Consider the following 26,770-nt stretch of genomic DNA (forward strand, 5'->3'; position numbering starts at 1 on the left):
AAACAAAATTTTAAAAACTTATACTAAATTCCAGTTCTTTCCTCCTTCACCTTCCCCCTTTTAAATGAACATTTGTTGTTGTTACCTTTTTTGTGTCATTTGCCAAAGCGCTACAGACTCAGTGGAGAAAATTGGGAAAATTCAGTGAAGCACGGGTAGTATTTTGGTCTTATGGTATAGAGATAGGGATGAACATTTTTCTTTAAACAGTGATGGGGTATTGTGAACTGCGGTATGCTTTTTTCCTCTTCTGCCACTTTCTACTTTTTAAAAGAAGGATGACTGTCCGACCTTCCTGTACTGGTTGTCGCAGCCCGGGCCAGCCATTGTTGCAGACAGACCGCCGGCTGGGTGCCTCCCTGCCGGTCCCCAGGCTGCCAGGCCTTCGCCGGCGCGGCCGCTTTAAGGAGGCAGACGGCGGGGGCGGTCCCCGCGCTGATTGGTGGAGCTCGGAGCCACGTGGCCGTCTCGGGGCTGCTGCTGTTGCTGTTGCTGCTGCGGGGGTCGGGCGGCGGCCAGGGGGTTTGGGTAGGCACAGCTGGACCCCGGGAAGGGGACGAGTCGACAGATGTGCGTGAGGAGGTCCCTGGTCGGCCTCACCTTTTGTACCTGCTACCTGGCTTCTTACCTTACGAACAAGGTGAGGGGGCGGGCGCGGGAGGCAGAGTTTGCACGTGGGAGGTTTGAGTCGGATAATCTTCCCGTGACAAACGGAGCCTCCTCCTGCTTTTTACCTCATTCTTCCTAGTGGCGGTGGAGAGCGAACCTCCTCCGCGTGTGGGATGCTCTTTTCGAAATAGGATTTGTCAGCTTGCACTGTCCCTGTTTCCTGCACTGTAAAGCATGGCACATCTCCAGGGAAACAGGATTTTTGGGCTGGCCACTTCCCGGGAACTTGGTGTGGGGCTGTGTGGACTAGTTTTAAAAGCAAGCAAGCAATTGGCTCCTGCTCCCCCGGGGAGGAAGAGTCAGAAGAAATCTGACACATCCTGCCTTTTTTCTAAACACGCCCCTGTCCCAGAGCCCCGTGAGGTTCCAGAAGCCTTTAAATAGAAGAGATTAAACCGTCTCCCCCTCGCACTGCTGATTCCCGAATCAATTTTTTGTACGTCTCCACTGTAAGCACTTCAGGAGATTTTCATGGAATTATTTTTTAAAATAAAACGTACATTTAGTTTTAGGTTTAAACTAATGTCATGAAATCATGAAAAGCTTTTGGCGAGGAGGCAGAGAAGCCGTGGTGCCAGGCTTGGGGTTTTGTTTTGCAAGGACGGGGAAGCTGGCTTTAGGTTTGGTACCACGCAGGGAAAGGTTGGACCCAGTAGGACCGAGTGAGCATGGCTGGTGCATTACCTGTTGGCCTGGGCTCTGGGCTGGCCCCAGCCAAGGTGGGAATACACGGTGCAGGACCACCTGGCCCCACTGCGGGGTCTTACCGCGGGCTGCCCACCTGCTCCGCTCTTCCTCTCCCCTCTCTTCCTCTCTGGAAAAGAACCATCAACAAACAGCATTTCCTTCTACCTCCTATCCTAGGGTGAATGGCTGTCTTTATATATTCAGAGGATACTCCCCAACCCCCTTTCCTTCTCCAGTTGATTTTTATTTTATTTTATTTTATTTTTCATTTCTTTGAGATAGAGTCTCGCTCTGTCACCCAGACTGGAGTGCAGCGATGCGATCTCGGCTCACTGCAACCTCCGCTTCCCGGGTTCAAGCGATTCTCCTGCCTCAGCCTCCTGAGTAGCTGGGGCTACAAGTGTGCGCCACCACGCGGGGCTAATTTTTGTACTTTTATTAGAGACGAGGTTTCACCGTGTTGTCCAGGCTGGTCTCGAACTCCTGACCTCAGGTGATCCGCCCGCCTCAGCCTTCCAAAATGCTGAGATTACAGGTGTGAGCTGCTGCGCCCGGCCTCCAGTTGATTTTTAGTTATGGCGATATGCCTTTGAAGGTCCATAAATGCAGCCTTCCTGGGAGGCAGTTATGGGTTTTACTTCCTGGCTCCACTTACTTGGCGTTTGGAACCTTACTCTTTCTAAACCTAAGTTTCTTAACTTGAAGATGGGACAAAGCGTGCTCTTGAAAGTGGTGTTGTGGCCGGGCGCAGTGGCTCACGCCTGCAATCCCAGCACTTCGGGAGGCTGAGGCGGGTGGATTGTTTGAGGCCAGGAGTTCGAAACCAGCCTGGCCAACATGGCGAAACCCCGTCTCTACTAAAAATACAAAAATTAGCTGGGCGTGGTGGCAGACGCCTGTAATTCCAGCTACCCAGGTGGCTGAGGCAGGAGAATCACTTACACCTGGGAGGCGGAGGTTGTAGTGAGCCGATTTTGCACTCCAACCTGGGCAACAGAGCGAAACTCCATCTCAAAAAAAAAAAAAAAAGAAAGAAAGTGTTGTTGTGAGAGTTAATGGAAATGATGTTGGCCAGGCACAGTGGCTCAGGCCTATAATCCGAGCACTTTGGGAGGCTGAGGTGGGCGGATCACCTGAGATCGGGAGTTTGAGGCCAGCCTGGTAAATATGGTGAAACCCCATTTTGACTAAAAACACAAAAATTAGCCGGGCGTGGTGGCAGGCGCCTGTACTCTCAGCTACTCGGGAGACTGAGGCATGAGAATCACTTGAGCCAGGGAGGCAGAGGTTGCAGTGGGCAGAGATCAGGCCACTGCACCGCAGCCTGGGCAACAGAGTGAGACTTCATCTCAGCAAAAGAAATGATGTTTGTAAGGTAGGTGGCCTAGTGCTTGCCATTGTAGCAAACTATAAGGTAAGTGGTCCTCACTCTGGAAGAAAAGAAAGGACAATCTTTTGTTTATACTGTGACAGTAATTAATAACTTTTAACAGATTTGTTTTCTTCTCATGGGACAAGTAGCTAAACTAAAGGAAGATTTTTTTTTTTTTTTTTTTTTTTTTTTTTTTTTTTTTTTTTTTTTTGTAGCACCTACTCAGGAATTCAGGAATTTGGGAATTTGTGAAATTTCTGGATTTTTCAATTTATTCTAATTTGTCTAGTGAACCTGATGGATATGATGATAAAATTTTACTTTAAAACAAAATAACCTTTCTTTTATTTCCATATAATCATTAGAAGGGGTAGATTAACACATCTGTCATGAAAGCCCATGAGCCATGGCATTGGTTAGATAAAAAACATTTTATTTAAGCAAAAAAAAGCAGACAAATAGCATTTAGTTCATAGAAATTTATGCCCCTCTCTGGATGTACATTTTCTTTGTTTCTTCCTTTCTTTCCTTTCTTTCTTTCCTTTCTCTCTCTGTCTCTCTTTTCTTTTCTTTTGACAAAAGCTCACTCTGTCATCCAGGCTGCAGTGCAGTGGTGCAATCTCAGCTCACCACAACCTCCACCTGCCGAGTTCAAGTGATTCTAGTGCCTTAGCCTCCCGAGTAGCTGGGACTACAGGCGTGCACCACCATGCTGGGCTAATTTTTATATTTTTAGTAGAGATGGGGTTTCGTCATGTTGGCCAGACTGGTCTCGAACTCCTGACCTCAGATGATCTGCCCACTTCAGCCTCCCAAAGTGCTGGGATTACAGGCATGAGCCACCACGCCTGGCCTGGATGTACATATTCATTTGTGGTACTTTTACAAAATTTTTTGGAGCCCCATGGCATTTTATAAATTTTTGTCTGTTTTTTGAGACAGGGTCTTCTTCTGTCACCCAGGATGGAGTGCAGTGGTGCAGTCATGGCTCACTATAACCTCTGCCTCCGAGGCTCAAGCGATCCACACACCTCAGCCTCCTCAGTAGCTGGGACTATAGGCACGTGCCACCATGCCTGGCTAATTTTTGTTTTTTTTTTTTTTATAGAGACGAAGTTTTGCCATGTTGCTCAGGCTAGTTTTTAACTCCTGGGCTCAAGCAATCTGCCCACTTTGCCTTTGCCTCCCAAATGCTGGGTTTACAGGTATGAGCCACCATGCCCAGCCAACAAATTTAATAAAAAAGACAAAATACCTTCCATGTGTATAATGCATCTAGGTGTTAGATTAAATTAAACCAAATTGTTTGGTCCCAAGAATATATAATCTGAATAATCGAAATCATAGCTGACCACGGGCCCTGAGAATGTAAATACGATGGTTTTGAATGCTTTGGCTTGGGGATGTTGGGAAGTGTCAGAACTAGTGGAAAGAGTAGGTCAAGAACAGCTTTTGTTTATACTGTGACAGTAATTTATAACTTTTAAAAGATTTGTTTTCTTCTCATGGGACAAGTAGCTAAAGGAAGATTTTTTTTTTTTTTTTTTTTGGTAGCACCTACTCAGGAATTTGTGAATTTGTGAAATCTCTGGCTTTTTCAATTTAACTATTCTAATTTGTCTAGTGACAAATTAGTGGCAGGAAAGAAGCGGAGACAAAGGAGATTGTCCACAGAGGGAGGAGGAGGTGAGCTCGAGAGTGGAGGAGAGGAGATGGGAGAGCCAGGGAGGTTGTACATTATGGGACCCTGGTGAGGAACTTTATATCTCTTAGAAGCTTGAGCCTTTTATGGCCATTGTTTCATCTTCTCAACCAGGACGGTGATGTTCCCTTCTGGCAACCAAGGCTCGGGGGCGGGAGTCGGCTTGGACCAAGTAGAGGCCAACTGGGAAGAAATCTGCAGTGGACACCCCATGAGCATATTCGTTCTACTATAAGCATATTCTAGCATGAGCATATTCTACCATGAGCATATTCTACTATGAGCATATTCTACTGGAATGTGGCAGAGAGCATGTAATTTCTCTGCCACATTAATTTTCTTTTGAATTAGTGAAGATTTTTTTTTTTTTTTGGTCTAAAGTAGAGGATGCTCTCTTCTAGTTTTTTGAAGCTTCCATTTCAGTTTATTTCCATATTTCTTAGTGTAATTTTCTCCTTCAGCCGTTCCTCTATTTATTTGTAGAAAGAAAATTCTTTTGAAAAAATCTTATATAGCTCATTCTGACCCCTTCTATTGTTTGAAAGAATGGTCGATATTTGTTAGAAATTTGAAGCAGCAAGTGTGCTGTCAAAGGAAGCTGCCCTAGGTAGGGAGGGAGGAGAAAGCACCACATCATTGAGCTCTGGCTTGGTGGCCTGGGCTGGCCCAGGCTGATGACATGTTCCTCCGTCCTTTGGGAGGTTCCAGCTGTAATCAGGCCCTAGGCAGCCAGCTGTCCTTCTTCACTTCATAGCAATTGAGCCTTCAGCTCAGAGGCAAAGTTCATTTCTGATCTGGACAAGTGGTTGGCATCTGTAAAATACAAAAAATGTATTAAATTAATAAATACTAAAACCTCAGTGAAAATAAATGGGTAAATGGCAGAAGTAGACAATTCACTGAAAAAAGAGATACAAGACCGGGCACGGTGGCTCACGCCTGTAATCCCAGCACTTTGAGAGGCCAAGACAGGTGGATCATCTGAGGTCAGGAGTTCAAGAGTAGCCAAAAATTAGCCAGACGTGGTGGTGCGCACCTGTAGTCATGGCTACTTGGGAGGCTGAGGCAAGAACACCACTTGAACCGGGAGGCAAAGGTTGCAGTGAGCCAAGATTGCATCATTACATTCCAACCTGGGCAACGGCGAGACTCCATCTCAAAAAAAAAAAGAGTTACAAGTGGATAAGCATAAGAAATTTACTTACATACCTTTCAATGGCTCCAATTTTTTTTTTTTTTTTTTTTTTGAGACAGAGTCTTGCTCTGTTGCCAAGGCTGGAGTGCAGTGGTATGATCTTCACCCACTGCAACCTCTGCCTCCCAGGCTCAAGCGATCCTCTCACCTCAGCCTCCCAAGTAGCTGAGACTACAGGCTTGCACAACCATGTCCGGCTAATTTTTGTATTTTTTGTCAAGATGGGGTCTCACCCTGTTGCCCAGGCTGGTCTTCAACTCCTGGGCTCAAGTGATGCTTCCGCCTTGGCCTCCCAAAATGCTGGGATTACAGGTGTGAATGGCTCCCAAATTGCTCCTTCTCTTTCCTCAAGAACCTCATTGCTAGGGCTTTGCTGTTCAATCGATAGCATTTTGTCTGAGCAACACTTCTCAGTGACGCGAGGAATTGCCAGAAGGGGACAGCAATTAGGACCTTGATTCCATTTGTCATAGATTTCTTTTTTCTCTGTTCTTTAGCAAGGTGAGGCAAGAGTTTCAGGATCTTTGATTTCGCCCAGTATGTAGGCCAAAGCTAAGCACACAATAAACGAAACATTTATTGTCGTAATGAAGTTTGTTAAGGGTATTTCAGGCCATGACTCAGATGCTCACTTAATCCTTTCTTTTTCTCCATATGAGAATAAAAATATCAGAAAAGTAGGGAGGAACATATTGAATTATGTAGTAAATAGATTTCAAGGAAGAAGAGGAAGTGTAGAACAACGCATAGGCAGTTAGCCGTAATTGTGGCATTTAGGAGCTCAAACAAGGGGAATTCTGTGTGGACTAATTCCTGGGAAAAAAGAAGATATATAAACTTGCCCAACACCAGTCCACTCCATTTTTTTAGAGCATGTGAAGGATCAGTAGAGTCCTTGCTTAAAGCCATTTGAAGGTTTTAGACTAAAAAAATAAATTATTGGTGGTCAATAATAGGAAAAAAATGGAAAAGATACCCAGAAGGATGAAACACAATTCCTTCACTCATAAAGTGCTCTAAATTCAATTATTATACATAAATATACATAAGAGAAATAGAAAATGACCTTGAGTTGGTTTAAAAAAAGTCCGTAACATGCTAAAACACAGCAAAAACTATGACTCCTATGCAGAATTAGTTTGAAAAAATCATTTAATGCAAACAACATACAAAATCCTAAGATGCAGAATTAGTTTGGAAAAAAAATCATTTAATACAAAAGACATACAAAACCCCAAAAATTGAAGGACAACAAAGGAAAGAAAGACTAGGATGTGGTTTTACTTGAAGAGAAACAAAGAAAGGATTGGATTTTTAGGTAAACTGGACCATAGATAAAGTGGATACCCTGAAAAAACAGACTGTGTCCGGGGACTTGTCTGAATTATTCTGGGGCTGCTACAGTTACAATGTGACATTTCTGGCATCTGGGAAGGTGCTGAGTGTTCCAGCATCTGTAACATCAGACCCAGCTGCTGTGCTTCCTTGTTTGCTCATGATGCCAGCTCCATTTCACCAATTAAAGGACAGCCAGGCTTCTGGCAGCGCTGGGAAAAAGCGGCTCAATCTCTTTTTTTCTTTTCTTTTTTTTTTTTTTTTGAGATAGACTCTCACTTTGTTGCCCAGGCTGGAGTGCAGTGGCACGATTTCTGCTCACTGCAACCTCTGCCTCCTAGGTTCAAGCGATTCTTCTGCCTCAGCCTCCTGAGTACCTGGGACTACATGTGTGCATCACCACGCCTGGCTAATTTTTGTGTTTTTAATAGAGACGGGGTTTCACCATAGTGGCCAGCTGGTCTCGAACTCCTCACCTTGTGATCCGCCTGCCTCGGCCTCCCAAAGTGCTGGGATTACAGGCGTGAGCCACCGTGCCTGGCCGGCTCAATTTCTTTAGTATGACTTAGGAGGTCATTTGTTTGCCCAGTTTGTGATTTTGATGAGAATAATGGCCTTTTTAAAACTTGAATGTACCTAGGTTATGTGGTTATGCGGTTATGTTTCTTTAATAGAAATATCTTTGATTATATGGTTTGTCAATTTTCTATCATTTGAAATGTCCAATAATTTGGTGTTTGTTTTTCAGTATGTGCTGTCTGTCTTGAAATTTACCTACCCTACATTATTCCAAGGGTGAGTATTCTTTGCTCTTTATATACATTTTTAGGAAATGTCCAACCAACATCATTCTTGGAAATAGTTTTAATAACTGCATAGATTTTTTTTTTTTGGCAAATAGACATATTGTAAGATATTTAGCCACCTTATTAACAGACATTTATGTTCCATTTTGGGGGTATGAAAACAATGTTACTAGACATTTTTGTGTTCAAGTCTGCCAGATTTCCAACTATTTCTTTGGGATTGATTCCTACATAAGAAATTTGGGTTAGGCTAGGCATGGTGTCTCATTACTATAATCCCAGCACTTTGGGAGGCTGGGGCAAGAGTATTGTATGAGGCTGGGAGTTCAAGACCAGTCTGGGAAACATAGCAAGATGCTGTCTACAAAAAAAAAAAAAAGAAAAAGAAAACTGGCTAACCATATGCAGAAAAATGAAACTGGACCCCTATGTCTCACCATATACAAAAATTAACTCAGGACGGATTAAAGACTTAAATGTAAGATATCAAACTCGGCCGGGTGCGGTGGCTCAAGCCTGTAATCCCAGCACTTTGGGAGGCCGAGATGGGCGGATCACAAGGTCAGGAGATCGAGATCATCCTGGCTAACCCGGTGAAACCCCGTCTCTACTAAAAAAAAAAAAAAAAAAAAAAAAAACTAGCCGGGCGAGGTGGCGGGCGCCTGTAGTCCCAGCTACTCGGGAGGCTGAGGCAGGAGAATGGCGTAAACCCAGGAGGCGGAGCTTGCAGTGAGCTGTGATCCGGCCACTGCACTCCAGCCTGGGCGACAGAGCAAGACTCCAACTCAAAAAAAAAAAAAAGATATCAAACTCTAAAAATCCTAGAAGAAAACCTAGGAAATACTTTTCTGGACATTGTCTTAGACAAATAATTTATGGTAAGTCCTCAAAAGCAAATGCAACAAATGCAAAAATTGACAATTGGTACCTTATTAAACTAAAGACTTTCTGAACAGCAAAAGAAACTATTAACAGAGTAAAGAGATAGCCTACAGAATGGGAGAAAATATTTGCAAACTATGTATCCAACAGAGGACTAATATCCACAATCTATAAGGAACGTAAATAAATCAACAAGAAAAAAACTAAATAATTCCTTTAAAAGTAGGCAAGGTCCACGAATAGACACTTCTCAAAACAAGATGTGCAAGTGGCCAACATATGAAAAAATGCTTAACATCACAAATCATCAGAGAAATGCAATTCAAAACCACAATGAGATACCACCTCATACCAGTCAGAATGGCTGTTATTAAAAAGTCAAAAAATGGCCGGTGTGGTGGCTCATGCCTGTAATCCCAGCACTTTGGGAGGCCAAGGTGGGTGGATTACCTGAGGTCAGGAATTCAAGACCAGCATGGTGAAACCCCATCTCTACTAAAAATACAAAAGAATTAGCCAGGCATAATGGCACATGCCTGTAATCCCAGCTATTTGGGAGGCTGAGGTGGGAGAATGGCTTGAACCTGGGAGGCGGAGGTTGGAATAAGCGGGAGGTTGGAGTGAGCCAAGATCGCACCATTGTACTCCAGCCTGGGCAACAAGAGAGAAAATCTGTCTAAAAAAAAAAAAAGACAAAAAATAACATGTTGGCAAAGTTTTGGAGAAAAGGAAATGTTTACACACTGTTGGTAGGATTGTGAATTAGCTTAACCCCTATGGAAAGCAGTTTGGAGACTTCTAAAAGAATGAAAAATAGAATTACAATTTGACTCAGCAATCCCATTACTGGGTATATACTCAAGGAAAATAAATTCTTCTACCAAAAATATACCTACACTCACATGTATTTTATCACAGCACTATTCATAACAGCAAAGACAAGGAATCAACCTAGGTGCCCATCAACAGTGGATCGGATAAAGAAAATTTGGTATATATGTATATATGTATGTATATATATACTGTGGAATACTACACAGCTGTAAAAAAGAGCACAATTACGTCCTTAGCAGCAACGTGGATGCAGCTGAAGGTCATTATCCTAAGTGAATTAACATAGAAAGAGAAAACCAAATACTGCAAGTTTTTACTTGTAAATGGTGGCTGAACATTGGGTACACATGGACATAAAGATGGAATAGTAGACACTGGGGATTCCCCAAGGGGAGAGTTAGGGAGAAACGTAAGTAAGGATTGAAAAACTACCTATTAGGTACTACTGTGTTCACTGGGTGACAGGATCAACAGAGGCCCAAACCAGCATCACACAATGTACCCGTATAGCAAATCTGCACATGCACCCCTTGAATCTTAAAAAAAAAAAGAAAGAAAATTAGCTGGGCATGGTGACATGAACCTGTAGTCTCAGCTACTCAGGAGGTTGAGACAGGAGGATTGTTGGACGCCAAGAGTTAGAGGTTGCGGTGGGCTGTGATCTTGCTGCTGTACTCCAGTTTGGGTGACAAAGTGAGATCCTGTCTCTAAAAAAAAAAAATTAATTAATTTGGATTAAAGTGCATGAACTTCTTTAGTATTCTCCTTGAATAGTAACATATTCTTTTCCAAAAATGTTTGACCAATTGACATTGCCACCCAGCCTCTATATGAACGTTTCGATAATATTGTGCTCAAACTGTGATTCTCTTTGCTGATTTCATGAGCAAAAGGTGTATTGTTTTGTCGTATAATTTTTTAGGTTATTCATCAAGTTGTACAATTTTCTTATGCATATTATCCACTTGTATCTCTTTTTGTCTAGTTGTGCCTTTTATCTACTTATTTTCATTGAGGTTTTAGTGTTTTTCTTATTAATTTAATAAATTCTTTATATTTTAACTAGCTCAATCTGTTGTCCATTATGTTTTTGGAAATAATTTTTGCAATTTGTTCTTTGCCTTTCAATTTGTTTATAATTATTTCAATTATTTAAATATTTTTTATGTGGTCAGATATATTGACTGTTTCTTTCATGATTGCTTCCATTGCTTTTGTTCTTTTCTTCTCCATCATAAAACCATTTAGATATTCAACTATATTTCATTAAAACTTTATTCATCATTGTCAGTTTAATTTAGTGTATGGTGCAATGTGAAGCAATTGTCCCTTCCCCAGTAGTTAACTAATTTATACTGGCCTCATTTATTCTATAGTCCTTCCTTTTGCCTTATTCCCAAAGGCATAATCATCATTTAGATATTCACCTATATTTCCTTAAAGCTTTATTCAAGCTCTAATTGTTGTCAGTTTAATTTAGCGTATGGTGCAATGTAAGGAAATTGTCCCTTCCCCAGTAGTTAACTAATTTATGCTAGCTTCATTTATTGTGTAATCCTTCCTTTGGCCTTATGTCCAAAGGCATAATAATCTGTATATGTTTTTTAATATCATATACAGACTGTCCCAACTTAACGACGGTTGGACTTACAATTGTTTGACTGTACGATGGTGTGAAAGCAATATGCTTTCAGTAGAAACCATACTTAAGCTTTTAGTTTTGCTGTTTCCCAGGCTAGCGATATGCCATACAATACTCTCCCCTGGTAGTGGGCAGTAGTAGCAAGTGGTGAGCTGCAGCTCTCAGCCAGCCACGCTAATATAAATGTTCTGAACATGTTTATGGTAGGCGAGGCCAAGCTCTGGTGTTCGGTAGGTTATGTGTATTCAATGCTCTTTCAGTTATGACATTTTTAACGTATGATCAGTTTGTTGGGATATAACCCCATTGTAAGTTGAAGAGCATCTGTATAAAGTCATTTTTTGTCTGGGCACAGTGGCTCACACCTGTAACCTCAGCACTTTGGGAGGCCAAAGTGGGAGGATCTCTTGAGGCTGGGAGTTTGAGACCAGCTTGGCCAACATGACGAAACCCTGCCTCTACTAAAAATACAAAAATTAGCCAGGTGTGATGGTGAGCATCTGTAGTCCCTGCTACTTGGGAGGCAGAGGCACACAAATTGCTTGAACCCGGGAAGCAGAGGTTGCAATGAGCTGAGATCATGCCACTGCACTCCAATCTGGGCAACAATGTGAGACTGTCCCAAAAATAAAAGATTTTTTTTAAAGTCATTTTTCTTTTTCTTTTTCTTTCTTTCTTTTTTTTTTTTTTTTTTTTTTTTTTGATACGGAGTCTCACGCTGTCGCCCAGGCTGGAGTGCAGTGGCGCGATCTCGGCTCACTGCAAGCTCCGCCTCCCGGGTTCCCGCCATTCTCCTGCCTCAGCCTCCTGAGTAGCTGGGACTACAGGCGCCCGCCACCGCGCCCGGCTAATTTTTTGTATTTTTAGTAGAGACGGGGTTTCACTGTGGTCTCGATCTCCTGACCTTGTGATCCGCCCGCCTCGGCCTCCCAAAGTGCTGGGATTACAGGCTTGAGCCACCGCGCCCGGCCTTTTTTTTTTTTTTTTTTTTGAGAGGGAGTCTCGCTCTGTCACCCAGGCTAGGGTGCAGTGGCCGGATCTCAGCTCACTGCAAGCTCCGCCTTCCCGGGTTCACGCCATTCTCCTGCCTCAGCCTCCCAAGTAGCTGGGACTACAGGTGCCTGCCACCACACCCAGCTAGTTTTTTGTGTTTTTTAGTAGAGACGGGGTTTCACCGGGTTAGCCAGGATGGTCTCGATCTCCTGACCTCATGATCCGCCCGTCTCGGCCTCCCAAAGTGCTGGGATTACAGGCTTGAGCCACCGCGCCCGGCCAAAAAGTCATTTTTCTAAGGTCTCTTTTTGGGTATGTATTCGTCAAGTTTGATGTTAAGGGACTAGTGCTGAATTGTTTTCATTGTTAAACCATTTAAATATGTAGTAGAGCGAGCCGTCCCTCACTCTTCTTCTTTTAAAAAGATGTTCGTTATATTATCACCACTATGTTATTTCAGGTGAACTTTAAACTACTTTATCAAGCTCCTCCCTGATATTTCATAGCAAACACGTTTGTTTGTTTTTCTAGAGGCAGGCTCCCTCTCTGTCACGCAGGCTGGAGTACGGTGGCATGATCATAGCTCTCTGCAGCTTTGAACTCCTGGCCTCAAGCGATCCTCCCGGGATTACAGGCGTGAGCCACTGTGCCTGGCCTCATAGCAAAAGTTTTAAAGTATCTTCTGTGATTATGGGTATTTTAGTCAATAAAGCTGGGATACCGGTTTCTTTCTTACAGAGAAGCAAGCATGTTTTGGTTCTGATTGTCTTTCCACATCTGTAAAGGTAGAGGGACTGAGGGAAGATGCGTAGGAAACGGTGATCTCTATGCTTGGATTGCCATTCTCCTCCTTGTCCTTGGATGAGACAGACTGAATGCACCTCCCCCATAGAATGTAAGATCTACAAAGGCAGGAATTTTGATTTATCCATTTTGTCACTGGCGTATTCCCAGTGCCTAGAACAATGCCTGGTGTCTGGTAGGGCAGAGCAACGTATTCTGCAGATGCCTGGGGTACATCAGTGAAGAAAACAGATCCCTGCCCTCATGGAGCTTGCTTTTTAAATTCCATCTGTTCCTTAAATTCACCTGCAGTGAATGGTTACCCTCCATTTAACTACACAATTCAGAACCTGGGAGTGATTCTTGTTTCCTTTGTCTCCTTCATCCTCAACATCCGGTTAACCACCAGGGCCTCCTAGACATCTTCAGAATCTGTCCACTTTCTTCATCCATCTTGCCCCTTTCCAAGCCACTGTCTTCTCTTCAATTACTATAAAAACTCCTAACTTACTTCTTTGCCCCTAGTCTTGCTTCTCAGAAACATTCCCTCCCTTGTAAAAAGAGGGAGCTTCCCCAAATGTAAATGGGACAGGGTCACTCCCATGCCTGGAAGCCTTCAGTGAGTCCCCAGTTTGAAGTCCCAGCTCCTTATGATTGACGTGGTCCTTTAGGATCAGCCCCTTCTCTCCAGGGTCAGCTCTTGCTGCCCTCTCTCCAATGCTCCAGTGCTGGGGTCCAGACTAATTGAACTTCTCCAAGAAGCTTTGAATGAAGCTATTGTCTCTCTCACTTCTGAGCCTTTGTCCCTTCTGGATCTTCTGCTTTGAACGTGCTTCGGGTTTTTGCACAAAGTTATTCTCTCTTGGAAGTCTTACCCACTCACTAGACTAGGTTAGCTTCCCTCAACAGAGTGGCTTATAGTACCTGGTACACTTCCTTTTAGGGCTTCACGCGCTTTGTTGTAATTATTGATTAATTACCTTACTTTCACTAGATTGGAGTTTCTCAACCTTGGAATGACATTCCAGCACTGACATTTTGAGTTGGATAATTCTTTGCAGTGGGGACAGCCCTGCACGTTGTAGGATGTTTAGCAGCATCCCCGGCTTCTACTGGCTAGATTCCAGTGGCGTACCTTCTGCTCCTCTCCCCAGCTGTGACAACCAAACATTTGTCTAGACACTGCTATATGTGCCCTGGAGGGGAAGATTGCCTGGTTGAGAATCCCTGTGCTAGACCAAACTGTTTGAAGGCAGGACCCACATTTAGTGTGTTCTGTTTGGCTGGGTCAGTGAAACTTCACACAGGATATATGCAAACTGGGTGTTATAGGCCGAGCAGGTGTTCACCACAGACAAAGAGATGGGAAGAACATTATGGGGCAAGAGGATGGCACACCCGGACTCCTAGAAGTATGACATGACCTGGCATGTTCCCAAGGCTGTGGGCCATCGGGTGTGGCTGGAATGTGGCTGCACACAGCAGACAGACAGGAGCTAACCCTGGAGAGGGGCGGGTGCAAGTCCCAAAGGACTTTCTGTGTCATACCCAAGTTACTTTGTCCTTTAGGCCAGAGTTCTCCACCGTGATGTGGCAACACATGGGTGTGTGGTGGTCATAGTCACTTCCGAGGTGAGCTGTCTCAAGTCATTTATCTTGAAAAACAGGGTTTTGAAATTTATGAATGACTCAAGTAAAATAAAAAAGCAATTAGAGCAAGCAACTGTCCCTCTCACTCATTTGGCATTCTGATGTGCTTTCTGCATTGGGAGGGGGAGGGGTGTTTGTGACCTGTGCTGCCCCTGCACTGTGCATGCTGGGGGCTGTGTGTCTCAGGTGAGCTTCATGACCTAGGAGTGTGCTGTAGGCAGAAAAGAGGCTGAGGGTTGCTGCCTGTGGCACCAAGAAGAATCATCTGTTTTTAAAACAAGCAAGTAGCACAATTAAATTCGCATTTTAGGGCAAACCCTTTGGCTGCAAAGTAAAGAATGGATGGGGGGCAACCTTGGAAGAGGGGGACCAGTTAAGGGACTAATGCTGTGAGCCAGGCATGAGATGATGAGAGCCTGAATTGAGACAGAAGCAGGAGGGTTGGTAGGGAGGGAAGACTTCAGATTTGAATGCTGTTATGGGGATAAATAAAATCAATAGTATATTGTGCTTAGACGAGGGAGGTGAAGGCCGAAGAGGTGAGGTGGAATGCTGCCTAGGTTTCTGGTTTGGCTGATTAGGAATAGGGAGGATGATTTGAGGGAGAGGTTCAGGGTGATGATTTAGGCATGTTATCACTGGGAGCTTGGCAGGGAGGATGGGAGGGGGCTGAGGGTTGAAACGGTATCTATTGGGCACAATGTATACTGTTCAGTTGATGGACACTGGAAACCCAAACCTCACCATTACTCACTATATCCGTGTAACAAACCTGCACATATACCCCCAAATCTATGAATAATAACAATAATAATAATCATTGAGAGCTTGTGGGAGATCATTGTGGCAGTATCCAGGGGAGAATGGGGATTGGGGAATCATCAAAGTAGAGGCAGTGGGAGAAGCAGTGACTATGAGCGAGGCCGTTCAGGAAAAGTCTAGAATAGGAGGAGAAGAGGCCAGGCGCGGTGGCTCACACCTGTAATGCCAGCACTTTGGGAGGCCAAGGCAGGTGGATCTTGAGGTCAGGAGATTGAGACCACTCTGGCTAACAGGGTAAAACTCCGTCTCTACTAAAAATACAAAAAATTAGCCAGGCGTGGTGGCACGCGCCTATAGCCCCAACTGCTTAGGAGGCAGAGGCAGGATAATTGCTTGAACCTGGGAGGCGGGGGTTGCAGTGAGCCAAGTTTGCACCATTGCACTCCAGCCTGAGCGACGGAGCGAAACTCCATCTCAAAAAAAAAAAAAAAAGAAAACAAGAGGAGAAGAATGTCAATGTCAGTACTTGCTGGACAGCTGGACTCAAGGGAATAGTAGAGATTGAGAAGGAAAGTCTGAGAAATGGGATAATTGGGAGAGAGTGGGAGAAAAGAGGAGTAAACAGAGTTGCACGTGTCTCTTTGTGTCAGTCAGCAGATCTGCTGGGGCTGGATGGTGTTGGAGACTGTAGCACTCTATGAAATTCACATTGCCTCTTGTCCTTTCCAGGTGGCAGACACTCATTGGTGGACTTTTGCTTCATGTGTCCTGGAAACTGGGCTGGGTAGAGATCAACAGCAGTTCAAGGTATAACCTCTCTGTGCTGGACTCATGCATGATTCACACTCTGCTTCCTTTTGATGTTGTATAATTTCATATGATGTTACACTGGAAACACAGAGGTTTATTTATTTACTTATTTATTTATTTTTGAGACAGAGTCTCCCAGGCTGGGGTGCAGTGGCATGATCTTGGCTTACTGCAACCTCCGCCCCCCAGGTTCAAGCAATTCTCATGCCCCAGCCCCCCGAGTAGCTGGGATTACAGGCACATACCACCATGCCCGGCTAATTTTTGTGTTTTTAGTAGAGACGGGGTTTCACCATGTTGACCAGGCTGGTCTTGAACTCCTGACTTCAAGTGATCCACCTGCCTTGACCTCCCAAAATGCTAGGATTACAGGTGTGAGCCACTATGCCTGGCCAACACAGAGGTTTGTTTGAGTTGTTTGCTCTCTTAGTTCCCTTCTCACTGTGAAGTTTAGTGATTTATTTTCAGATAAAATTCAAATAGTATTTTCCTGGGTAGTAATGCCGCTAATATAGTATTAACTGATACATTGATGTAGTGTGGGGATAAAGTTAATTGAGATATGTATTTTATAATGTCAAATTAATTTTGCTTTGTTTTAGATCATAGGATATGATGAATGAAATTATATTAGCTTAACAAGTTTTTTTAGTAAATTTCTTATTTTAAATTATTTCTGGCTGAGCATGGTGGCTCATGCCTGTAATCCCAGCACTTTGGGAAACCAAGGCAGGAAGATCACTTGAGCCCAAGAGTTTGAGACCAGCCTGGACAACATAGGGAGACCCCACCTCTACAAAAATAATAAGAAAAATATTAACCAGGTGTGGTGCGTGCCTGTGTTCCCTGCTACTCAGGAGACTGAAGAGGGAGGATCACCTGAGCCTGGGAGGTCAAGGCTATAGTTTGCCATGATTACACCACAGCACTCCAGCCTGAGCCACAGCAGGAGACCGTGCCTCAAAAAAAATTCTTACCTATAGAAAAGTTAGAATGATACAATGAACTCCCCTACCCATTACTCACATTTCCTTATGATGATGCTTATTATTTTGAGATGGAGTTTTGCTCTTGTTGCCCAGGCTAGAGTGCAATGACACAATCTCAACTCACCGCAACCTCTGCCTCCTGGGTTCAAGCGATTGTCCTGCCTCAGCCTCCCGAGTAGCCGGGATTACAGGCACCAGTCACCATGCCTGGCTAATTTTGTATTTTTAGTAGAGATGAGATTTCTCCATGTTGGTCAGGCTGGTCTCAAAACTCCCAACCTCAGGTAATCTGCCCACCTCAGCCTCCCAAAGTGCTGGGATTACAGGCGTGAGCCACCGTGCTCGGCGATTTCCTTATTTTCTCATGCTTTTCTTATCATTTTCTCTTGATGTACTGTGCATATATGTATATGTATATGCATACATGTGTATATAAATATATAAACTTTTTTTTCCTGAACTTTTTGAAAGTAAGTTGTAGATTTGACAGGAAATGTCTCTTTTCTTTACTTCTGAATTCTTTAGGGTATTTTTCCTAAGAGCAAGGACATTCTCTTACAAGAGTGCAATAAAATTATCAAAATCGGGGAGATATTAACATAGATACAATACTATTATCCCATTTAAAGACCATATTTTGCCAGTTATCTCAATGGTATCCTTTATAGCCCTCCACTCCAAAATTCTAGTCCGGGGTCCAATCCAGATCACACAATACGTTAGTTGTTATGATTCTATTAAAACAGCCTTTTAAATATGTTTAAAAGAAATTTAGGCCGAGTGTGGTGGCTCACACCTGTTATCCCAGCAGTTTGGGAGGCCGAGGCAGGTGTATCACTTGAGGTCAGGAGTTCGAGACCAGCCTGACCAACATGGTGAAACCCCATCTGTAATAAAAATACGCAATTAGCCAGGTGTGGTGGCGCATGCCTGTAATTCCAGCTACTTGAAAGGCTGTGGCAGGAGAATCACTGGAACCCAGGAGGCAGTGATTGCACCACTGCACTCCAGCCTGGGAGACAGAGCGAAACTCCGTCTCAAAAAAAAAAAAAAAAAAATTTTAAAGACGATGACATTATCTAGCCAAAACTGTAATCCGAATTGGTTATCTACTCCTGCCTCACCTAGATATCCTCCTGATTCTTTGAGAACATCCTTCCTATCCTGAAATGATGCGCAAAGTGAAAAGAAAACTAAGTTAAGGTTAATATGAATAAAGTAAACATCCCAGCTGAATGAGCAGGCCAAGTTATTCACCTTGTGATGACTCTGCCCAGCTTCTCCATTAATCAGATTGACTGCTTAATTGTTAAGTCACTCCTTTGTTTGGCACTCTGGAGAAGATTTGAGAACATGTTCAGGGTAATATTAATAATTTTAGCTTTTCGACCAGATGTGGTGGCTCATGCCTGTAATCCCAGCACTTAGGGAGGCTGAGGCAGGAAGATCACTTGAGGTGACCAGCCTGGCCAACATAGTGAAATCCCCTCTCTACTAAAAATATAAAAATGAGCCCAGCGTGGCTACTTGGGAGGCTGAGGCAGGAGAATCGCTTGAGCCAGGGAGGCAGAGGTTGCAGTGAGCTGAGATCATGCCACTGCACTCCAGCCTCGGTGACAGAGTGAGACCCTGTCTCAAAAGAAAAAAAAAGAAAGAAGAATACTAATTTTGGCTTCTCCTGAAAATTTAAAACCAGAGAACAAAAAACTGGTATTAAGAAGTTTTATGAAGGAGAGATCCTTCATAAAAGGATGGGGACATAGGTGTACATTAATGTACGTGACCATATTATATCATAATCCATATCCAGAAGGAATATTCCACACAATGTGCTTAGCTAATCCAAAGGAGAAGTTCATTAAGTCACAATTTTGCATTTTCATGGTATAGTATCCTTAATTGGATGAAATAAAGATACTTTTGGGATTCTATATGTTATATTAAGCACAAGTCTTACTAAATACTCCACTGTTATGGTGGATAGTTCAGTAAGAATTGGGTTTCATTTAAACAAATAGGGATACAGAATTCACAAGGCCTGCGATAGTTGTGATATTTAAATACTGAAGGACCCTAGCTCCAAATGGATAAACATATTCCTTCGAAGAAGCAGGAGCTTGGGCTGGGATGAGGGAATTGGCGATCACATTATGACCTGAGGACCACTGGTGCAGATCAACATGAGTCTTCCTTGCTGATTCTAATTATCACATAATTTCTGATGTAAATTATTTACTTATTAATAGCCGTCTTTAAAAATTAACTTATATTTTCTTAAAAGCAATGCCATTTTTCACATGAAAAAAATTTTTGTTTATTGTGTTATTAATAAAATATGTATAACATAAAATTTCCCATTTTAACCATTTTAAGTGCACAATTCATTGGCATTGGTTATAGTCACAATATTGTACAATCATAGCTATTTTTGTCTAGAACTTTTTCGTCATTCCAAACATAAACTCTGTACCCATTAAATGGTATCTTCCCATTCTCCCCTCCCAATTGCTCCTGTTCTACTTTCTTTGTCTATGAATTTGCCTATTCTGGGTACCTTGAGTACCCAGAGTTGTACAATATTTGTTCTTTGGTGTCTGACTTTCTTTACTTAGCATTAATGTTTTCAAGTTTCATGCATGTTGTAGCAGGAATCAGAATTTCATTCCTTGTGAAGGCTGAACAATGTCCATATGTATTCATCACATTTTGTTTGTGTATTTATCTGTTGATAGAATTCTCCATACTTTTATTATTTTGTTTTTTGAGGTAAGGTCTTTCTCTGTCGCCCAGGCTGGAGTGCCGTGGCTCAATCTTAGTTCACTGCAGCCTTGAACTACTTCTGGGCTCAAGCTATCCTCCCACCTCAGTTTCCCAAGTGACTGGGAGTACAGGTGTGCACTACCACGCCCAGCCAATTGTTTAATTTTCTGTAGAGATGGGGGTTTGCAATATTGCCCAGGCTGATCTCTAACTCCTGACCTTAAGCAATCCTCCCCCTTCAGCCTCCCAAAGTGCTGGGATTACAGGCATGAGCCACTGTGCCCAGCCTTCTAATTGATGTTTTGAAGGGCTGGTAATGACTAGCAGAACTGGCCAAAGATTCTCAAGATTGCTTCCCTGGAAGAAGTGGTCCTTTGACTGTAGAAGTTTGAAACCCACTAGACACTTACCCCTTGGACTTGGCAGTGTGCTGCTGGGTTCTACCTATCTCGGAATATCCGTGATCACATCTTCTTTTCAGCTCCTAGCTAAACTCCATAGAAGTCTTTTCACCTCTGTCTCCTATAGGTAGGTGTATTCACAGCCACCCATAGCTCCATTAAACTTTTTGTCAAAGATCCCCATATCTGGGTTTTTGGTGGATCTTGTAACTGCTGGTACAGCTCAGGATTTCCAGTTGCCATGGCCCTTGGCGAAGGAGCGCTACCAGATGTTCAGCAGAAAGATCCAGCACCCACGTTCTTTTGTGTGTGCTGGGCTGGGTTTGTATTTGCTGTGGCTGCTGTTTCCTCCTGGGCTTGGTTTTCTGATTATGTCATTAGGGAAGTGAAGCCCAGTTTTACTGAGTAACTGTGAATGCAGAGATGACAGAGATTTGGCTCTTCTAAAAATGGAAATATCAGGAAGACAGTTTGGCGTCCCAGCGGCTACTGTGGGGTGGGGATTGTAATGGTGGGGCTGGAGAGTGGGTCCTAAGTTAGGACTGGACAGCACAGGCCATGGAGAACTCATTTAGATTGCCCTTCTAACCTGGAGCTCAAAGAGGCCCCCATTCCCTCTCATATGTCAAATGAACTTCAGAACCTGGCAACACATTTCTTTTTTCTTTTTTTTTTTCTTTTTCTTGAGATGGAGTTTTGCTCTTATCACCCAAGCTGGAGGGCAATGGCACGATCTCGGCTCACTTCAACCTCTGCCTCCTCGGTTTAAGTAATTCTCCTGCCTCAGCCTCCTGAGTAGCTGGGATTACAGGCGCCTACCACCATGCCCAGTTAAATTTTTTTGTATTTTTAGTAGAGATGTGGTTTCACCATGTTGGTCAGGCTGGTCTCGAACTCCTGACTTCGGGTGATCCGCCTGCCTCGGCCTCCCAAAGTGCTGGGATTATAGGCATGAGCCACCGTGCCCAACCAACACATTTCTTATATTGCAAAGAGGCCGTATCTCCTGTGCCTGCATAGCAACCTTATGGGGTCATTCTCTTGCCTAGGTGTTTGCCTGGTGACTGGTTGTTGCCACCTAGTCTTGGATGAGGCTCTTGGAACCGACTGTCTTGGGACAGATAACACTGTTGTACAGCCGTAAACTTGTCAGTACATGGCAGTTACTGGTTGCCAAGCCATTGCAGAACATTGCAGCAATTTTTCCAGCAGATGCTGAAGTCCTTTGCTAAAGGCTTCCTGTATTTGCAAAAAGTGGTTCTGAAAGAACGTTGTGACCCGTTTTGTCTGACTGGACATCTGTTAGCACCATGAGACCAAGGCATTCTTTTTTTGATTGTGGAACCATTGCAGAAGGCAGGTTCAGGTGTGATTTCATTGGCAACTTCAGACGCAGTCCTATAATTCCTGTATTGCCAGGCTACAGGTTAACCTGCTTGCCACTTTTTATCTGATATAAGTAAGAGAGCAAAGTTTGAACTCTCAAGCTTTCAAAGATGAGAAATTCTAAGTTAAAAATTTCATGCTTCAATACCTTTGTGACCAGAAATTTCTGAGATGAAACAGAAGCCCACATCCCTTAATTTTTCATCAAGAGTCTTTGCTGGAGAACCATAACAAGTATCTTTTATAAAAACTCCAAATTAACTTAGCACTGTTTATAAAGAAATAAACAGTTAACCAATCATTTAGGGTCTACATTGTATTTATTTTAAAAAATGTATTTATTTAGACACAGAGTCTTGCTCTGTTGCCCAGGCTTGAGTACAGTGGTATAGTCATGGCTCACTGTAGCCTCCAATTCCTAGGCTTAAGAGATCCTCCTCCTCAGCCTCCTGAGTAGCTGAAACTATAGGTGTGAGCTATCATGCTTAGCTAATTTTTAAAATTTTTGTAGAGATGGCATCTCACTATGTTACCCAGGTAGGTCTCAAACTCCTGGCCTCAAGCAGTCCTCCTGATGACCTCTCAAAGTGCTGGGATTACAGGCATGAGGCACCATGCCTGGCCATACATTTTATTTATTTATTTATTTTAGAGATGGGATCTTGCTATGTTGTCCATGATGGCCTCAAACTCCTGGGCTCAGGTAATCCTCCCCATCTGTTTCTAAAGTAGCTGGGACTACTACTTTATGGTGTGTGCCATTGTGTCTGGCTGTACTTTTTTTTTTTTTTTTGAGACAGAGTCTTGCTCTCTCACCCAACCTGGAGTGAAGTGGCGTGATCTTGGCTCACGAGCCTCCTGGGTTCAAGTGACTCTCTTGCCTCAGCCCCCCAGGAAGCTGGGATTACAGATGGGCACCACCACACCTGGCTTATTTTTGTACTTTTAGAAGAGACAGGGTTTCGCTATGTTGGTCAGGCTGGTCTTGAACTCCTGACCTTAGGTGATCCACCCACCTAAGCCTCCCAAAGTGCTGGGATTACAGGCGTGAGCCACCGCGCCGCACCCCAACTCTATTTCTTTCTTTCTTCCTTTCCTTTCCTTTCCTTTCCTTTTTTCTTTTCTTTTCTTTTCTCTCTCTCCCTCCCTCGCTCCCTCCCTTCCTTCTTTCCTTCCCCTTCCTTCTTTGCTTTGCTTTGCTTCGCTTTTCTTTCTCACGCTGTTGCCCAGGCTCAAGTACAGTGGCTTGATCTCGGCTCACTGCAACCTCTGCCCCCAGGTTCAAGCGATTCCCCTGCCTCAGCCTCCTGGGTAGCTGGGATTACCGGCTCCTGCCACTGTGCCTGGCTAATTTTTGTATATTCAGTAGAGACGGGGTTTCACCATCTTGGCCAGGCTGCTCTTGAACTCCTGACCTTGTGATCCACCCGCCTCGGCCTCCCAAAGTGCTGGGATTACGAGCATGAGCCACCGCGCCTGGACCTTTTTTTTTTTTTTTTTTTGTGGAGGAGCCTCCCTCTGTCGCCCAGGCTGAAGTGCAGTGGGATGATCTTGGCTCACTGCATCCTCCGCCTCCCAGGTTCAAGCAATTCTCCTGCCTCAGTCTCCCAAGTAGCTGGGGCTACAGGCCCACATCACCGTGCTTGGCTATTTTTTTTTTTTTTTTTTTTTTTTGTATTTTTTGTGGAGGCGGGGTTTCACCATGTTGGCCAGGCTGGTCTCAAACTCCTGACCTCAGGTGATCTACCCACCTGCCTTGGCCTCCCAAAGTACTGGGATTACAGGTGTGAGTCACCACACCCAGCCAACTCTATTTTTTTATACTAACATTGCCTCTGTTCTGTGCTTTTCCTGTAGTCCATCTCCTGAGGCTCACTCAGTGACACATCTAGCCTTGGTCCTCCCAGGAAGGGGTGAGGTAGATAAGGTGGTGCTGGAGGAGGCAACTGCCCAGACAGTGGAGGGTACAGGGTAACAGCCCCTAACACTGCAGCAGGGTCAAAGCCTGACTGCCTGGTGGGGAAGAAGAGCAGAGCAGTGGCCTTTCAAACATTGTAGTGTTGGGAGCTGTAGACTGGTTTCTTTGAAGCTCTTATTGGGCGTTAGGGATTGTCAGAACCTTACTGAAGATTTCCATTTCAGCATGAACTAGATTACGTGTTGAGAATCTTGGACCAGAAAAAATGAAACATTAAGTGGGAAGAAGTTACGACTCTGCATGGTCAGAGAGCTGGGAAGAGCCAGTGATGAAAGTGCCTTGAGAAATGGAGCTTGAGGCTGGGCACGGTGGCTCACGCCTATAATCCCAGCATTTTGGGAGTCTGAGGCAGGAAGATCACTTGAGCCCAGAAGTTTGAGACCAACCTGGGCAACATAGTGAGACCCTATCTCTTAAAAAAAAAAAGGGGGGGACTTTACAGAAACCCAATGGTCACATGGTCCTTTGTGTGTAGCCCAGGGCACTGCCTAGTGTGTGAAGCCTTGAGCACCACAACTAGTAAGGTCCAGAGGTTGGGACTCAGGCTGCCTTATTCTAAATTGGGCCAACAGATGTGCCCGGAGTAAATATCTTAGCCTTGTGGGCTCTACTATCTCTGCTGCAGCTACTCAGCTCTGCTGTTAGAGCATAAAAATAGCCATAGACAGACAATACATAAACAGTTGGGTGTGACAGTGTGCCAATAAAATGGTATTTTCAGAAACAGGCAGCAGGTGGGGTTTGGTCTATGGGCCATAGTTCTTTGACTCCGCATCTAAATTATGTTCCGTGAGAAACTATCATAGGGCTCTTGGGTTCAAGAAATATTAGGGCTGGACTTTGTCAAGGGTATGTGATCCTCTCTGAGTCAGGAGGAAGAGTAAAGAATGAAAGAGAAAAGTCTAAAGAAAGTGAGAAGAAGGGAGAAAGGGGGCAATAAGACTGACGAGCATAGTCACCAGTAGTGGACCCAAAAAAAAGAAATCTAGAAGTCTTCTATAATTAGTGATGTAATATGCAGAAGTCCTTTCCAACTTTAAAGAAAATACTGACTTTACATTTGTAAGGTATTAGTATTTTAGGCAATGCCAGTAGTCAACATGAACCTTGGTTTCTTTTTGTTGTTTGTTTTTTGAGACAGAGTCTTGCTCTGTTGCCCAGGCTGGAGTACAGTGGCATATTCTTGGCTCTGCAACCTCCACCTACTGGGTTCAAGGGATCCTCCTGCCTCAGCCTCCCAAGTAGCTGGGATTATAGGTGCGTACCACCAGGCCTGGCTAATTTCGTATTTTTAGTAGAGATGGGGTTTCACCATGTTGGCCAGGCTGACCTCAAGCGATCCTCTCCTGCCTCAGCCTCCCAAAATGTTAGGATTACAGGCATAAGCCACCACGCCTGGCCTTTTGCTGTCTTATTTTCATGTTTGGAAACTATTTTATGATCCACTAGGTGTCAGTGTAACATAGAATTTTCAAAAATTCAGCTTCAGGAGCCTTTTCAGCACCCAGGAAGAGCTAAACTGCAAATTGTTTTCAGGGAGCAGATGTTCTCTCAATAATGCATGCTCTATTTGAAAAACAAGTAATTTAATTTAATTAGCCTTCATCTCAATAACAACAGTTTTGTAAACCGTGCCAACAGACTTTTGTTAGCTCCTTGTAAAATGCTTTGTTCATCAGGGTTCTTAGGGATGATAGAATGTGTATGGAAACAAAAAACAGGCCCATGATTCAAACAAGATGCAATAGTTGTGCTTATTAATAGTTAAGAAAGATCATCTATTACCACAGTTTTCAAATTAGACCCCTTGGCAAATAGTCCTTCAACATGGTAAGGTCTGCAGTCTTTGTGGCTAGGAGTTGCTGGGAGACCTTACAGCACACACACTCTTTTCTTTTCTTTTCTTTTCTTTTCTTTTCTTTTCTTTTCTTTTCTTTTCTTTTCTTTTCTTTTCTTTTCTTTTCTTTTCTTTTCTTTTTTTTTTCTTTCTTTCTTTTTCTTTCTTTCTTTTCTTTCTTTCTTTCTTTCTTTCTTTCTTTCTTTCTTTCTCTTTCTTTTCTTTCTTTCTCTCTCTTTTTTCTTTCTCTTTCTTTTTCTGTCTTTCTTTCTGTCTTCTCTTCTCTCTCTCTTCCCTTCGCTTCCCTTCCTTTCCCTCTGCCTTCCCTCTCCCTTCCCATCCTTCTCCCTTCCCTTCTCTCTCCCTTCCCTTCTTCTGTAGCTCAGTAGCTCCCTAGAGGCCCGCATACCACAGGCGCCTGAGATCCCACCAGGACCTTCTCAGGATTTAATTCCATCTTGCCTCCTTTGTGGGCCAACAGGACAATGAAAGAATAAACCAGCACAGAAGGCCCAGATGGCATCAGCTGAAGAATTAGAGGTGGCGAATTGTTGCATTAGTTATATGTGCCTAGTTTGTTCCTAATGATCAGGCCTCTGGCTATCCTAGAATCAGACAGCATTAGATCTGTAAAGTAGGGCAGGTCATTACAGCCTCTCTGGAAGGTGATTTGGTACCCAGTTATGAACTTTTTTCTTTCTTTTTTTTTTTTGAGATGGAGTCTCACTGTGTTGCCCAGGCTGGAGTACAGTGGTGCGATCTTGGCCCACTGCAGCCTCTGCCTCTCAGGTTCAAGCAATTGTCGTGCCTCAGCCTCCTGAGTAGCTGGGATTACAGGCGCCCGCCATGATGCCTGGCTAATTTTTGTGTTTTTAATAGAGATGGGGTTTCACCATGTTGGCCAGGCTGGTCTTGAACTCCTGACTTCAGGTGATCTGCCCATTTCAGCCTTCCAAAGTGCTGGGATTATAGGCGTGAGCCACTACACCCAGCCCCAAGTTACGAACTTTAATACACTTATCTTTTAATAGCGTTTCCGCTTCAGGGAATTTATCCTGCATATCGCAAAAACACCATGAATATGAGACAAGAATGCAGTTGACCCTTGATATTTGCGGGGGACTGGTTCTAGGATCCCTCTCAGATAACAACATTTCCAGATGCTAAAGTCCTTGATACAAAACAGCACAGTATTTGCACATAACCTACACATGTCCTCCCATACATGTTAAATCATCTCTAGATTACAACGTAAATGCGAGTCAATAGTTGTTATGCTGTATTGTTTAGAGAATAA

At 43.7% G+C, this 26,770-nt stretch overlaps 1 protein-coding gene across 7 annotated transcripts in view; it reads left to right on the plus strand.

The window, feature by feature from the left end:
• The first annotated feature begins 447 nt into the window (after positions 1–447).
• TMEM241 (transmembrane protein 241) overlaps positions 448–26,770 on the plus strand; it is a 163,726-nt gene continuing 137,403 nt past the window's right edge. For all 7 annotated transcript variants that reach the window (XR_007721298.1, XM_050767991.1, XM_050767992.1 and 4 more), the window contains exons 1-3: positions 448–640; positions 7,709–7,755; positions 16,042–16,119. Coding sequence is in view for 6 of the 7 variants with exons in the window: in XM_050767991.1 (XP_050623948.1) it covers positions 569–640; positions 7,709–7,755; positions 16,042–16,119 (197 nt within the window). In the remaining variant the exon portion in view is untranslated. The remainder of the gene's footprint in view (positions 641–7,708; positions 7,756–16,041; positions 16,120–26,770) is intronic.

The sequence above is a fragment of the Macaca thibetana genome, chromosome 18 (genome assembly GCF_024542745.1).
Source record: "Macaca thibetana thibetana isolate TM-01 chromosome 18, ASM2454274v1, whole genome shotgun sequence".
Lineage (NCBI taxonomy): Eukaryota > Metazoa > Chordata > Mammalia > Primates > Cercopithecidae > Macaca > Macaca thibetana.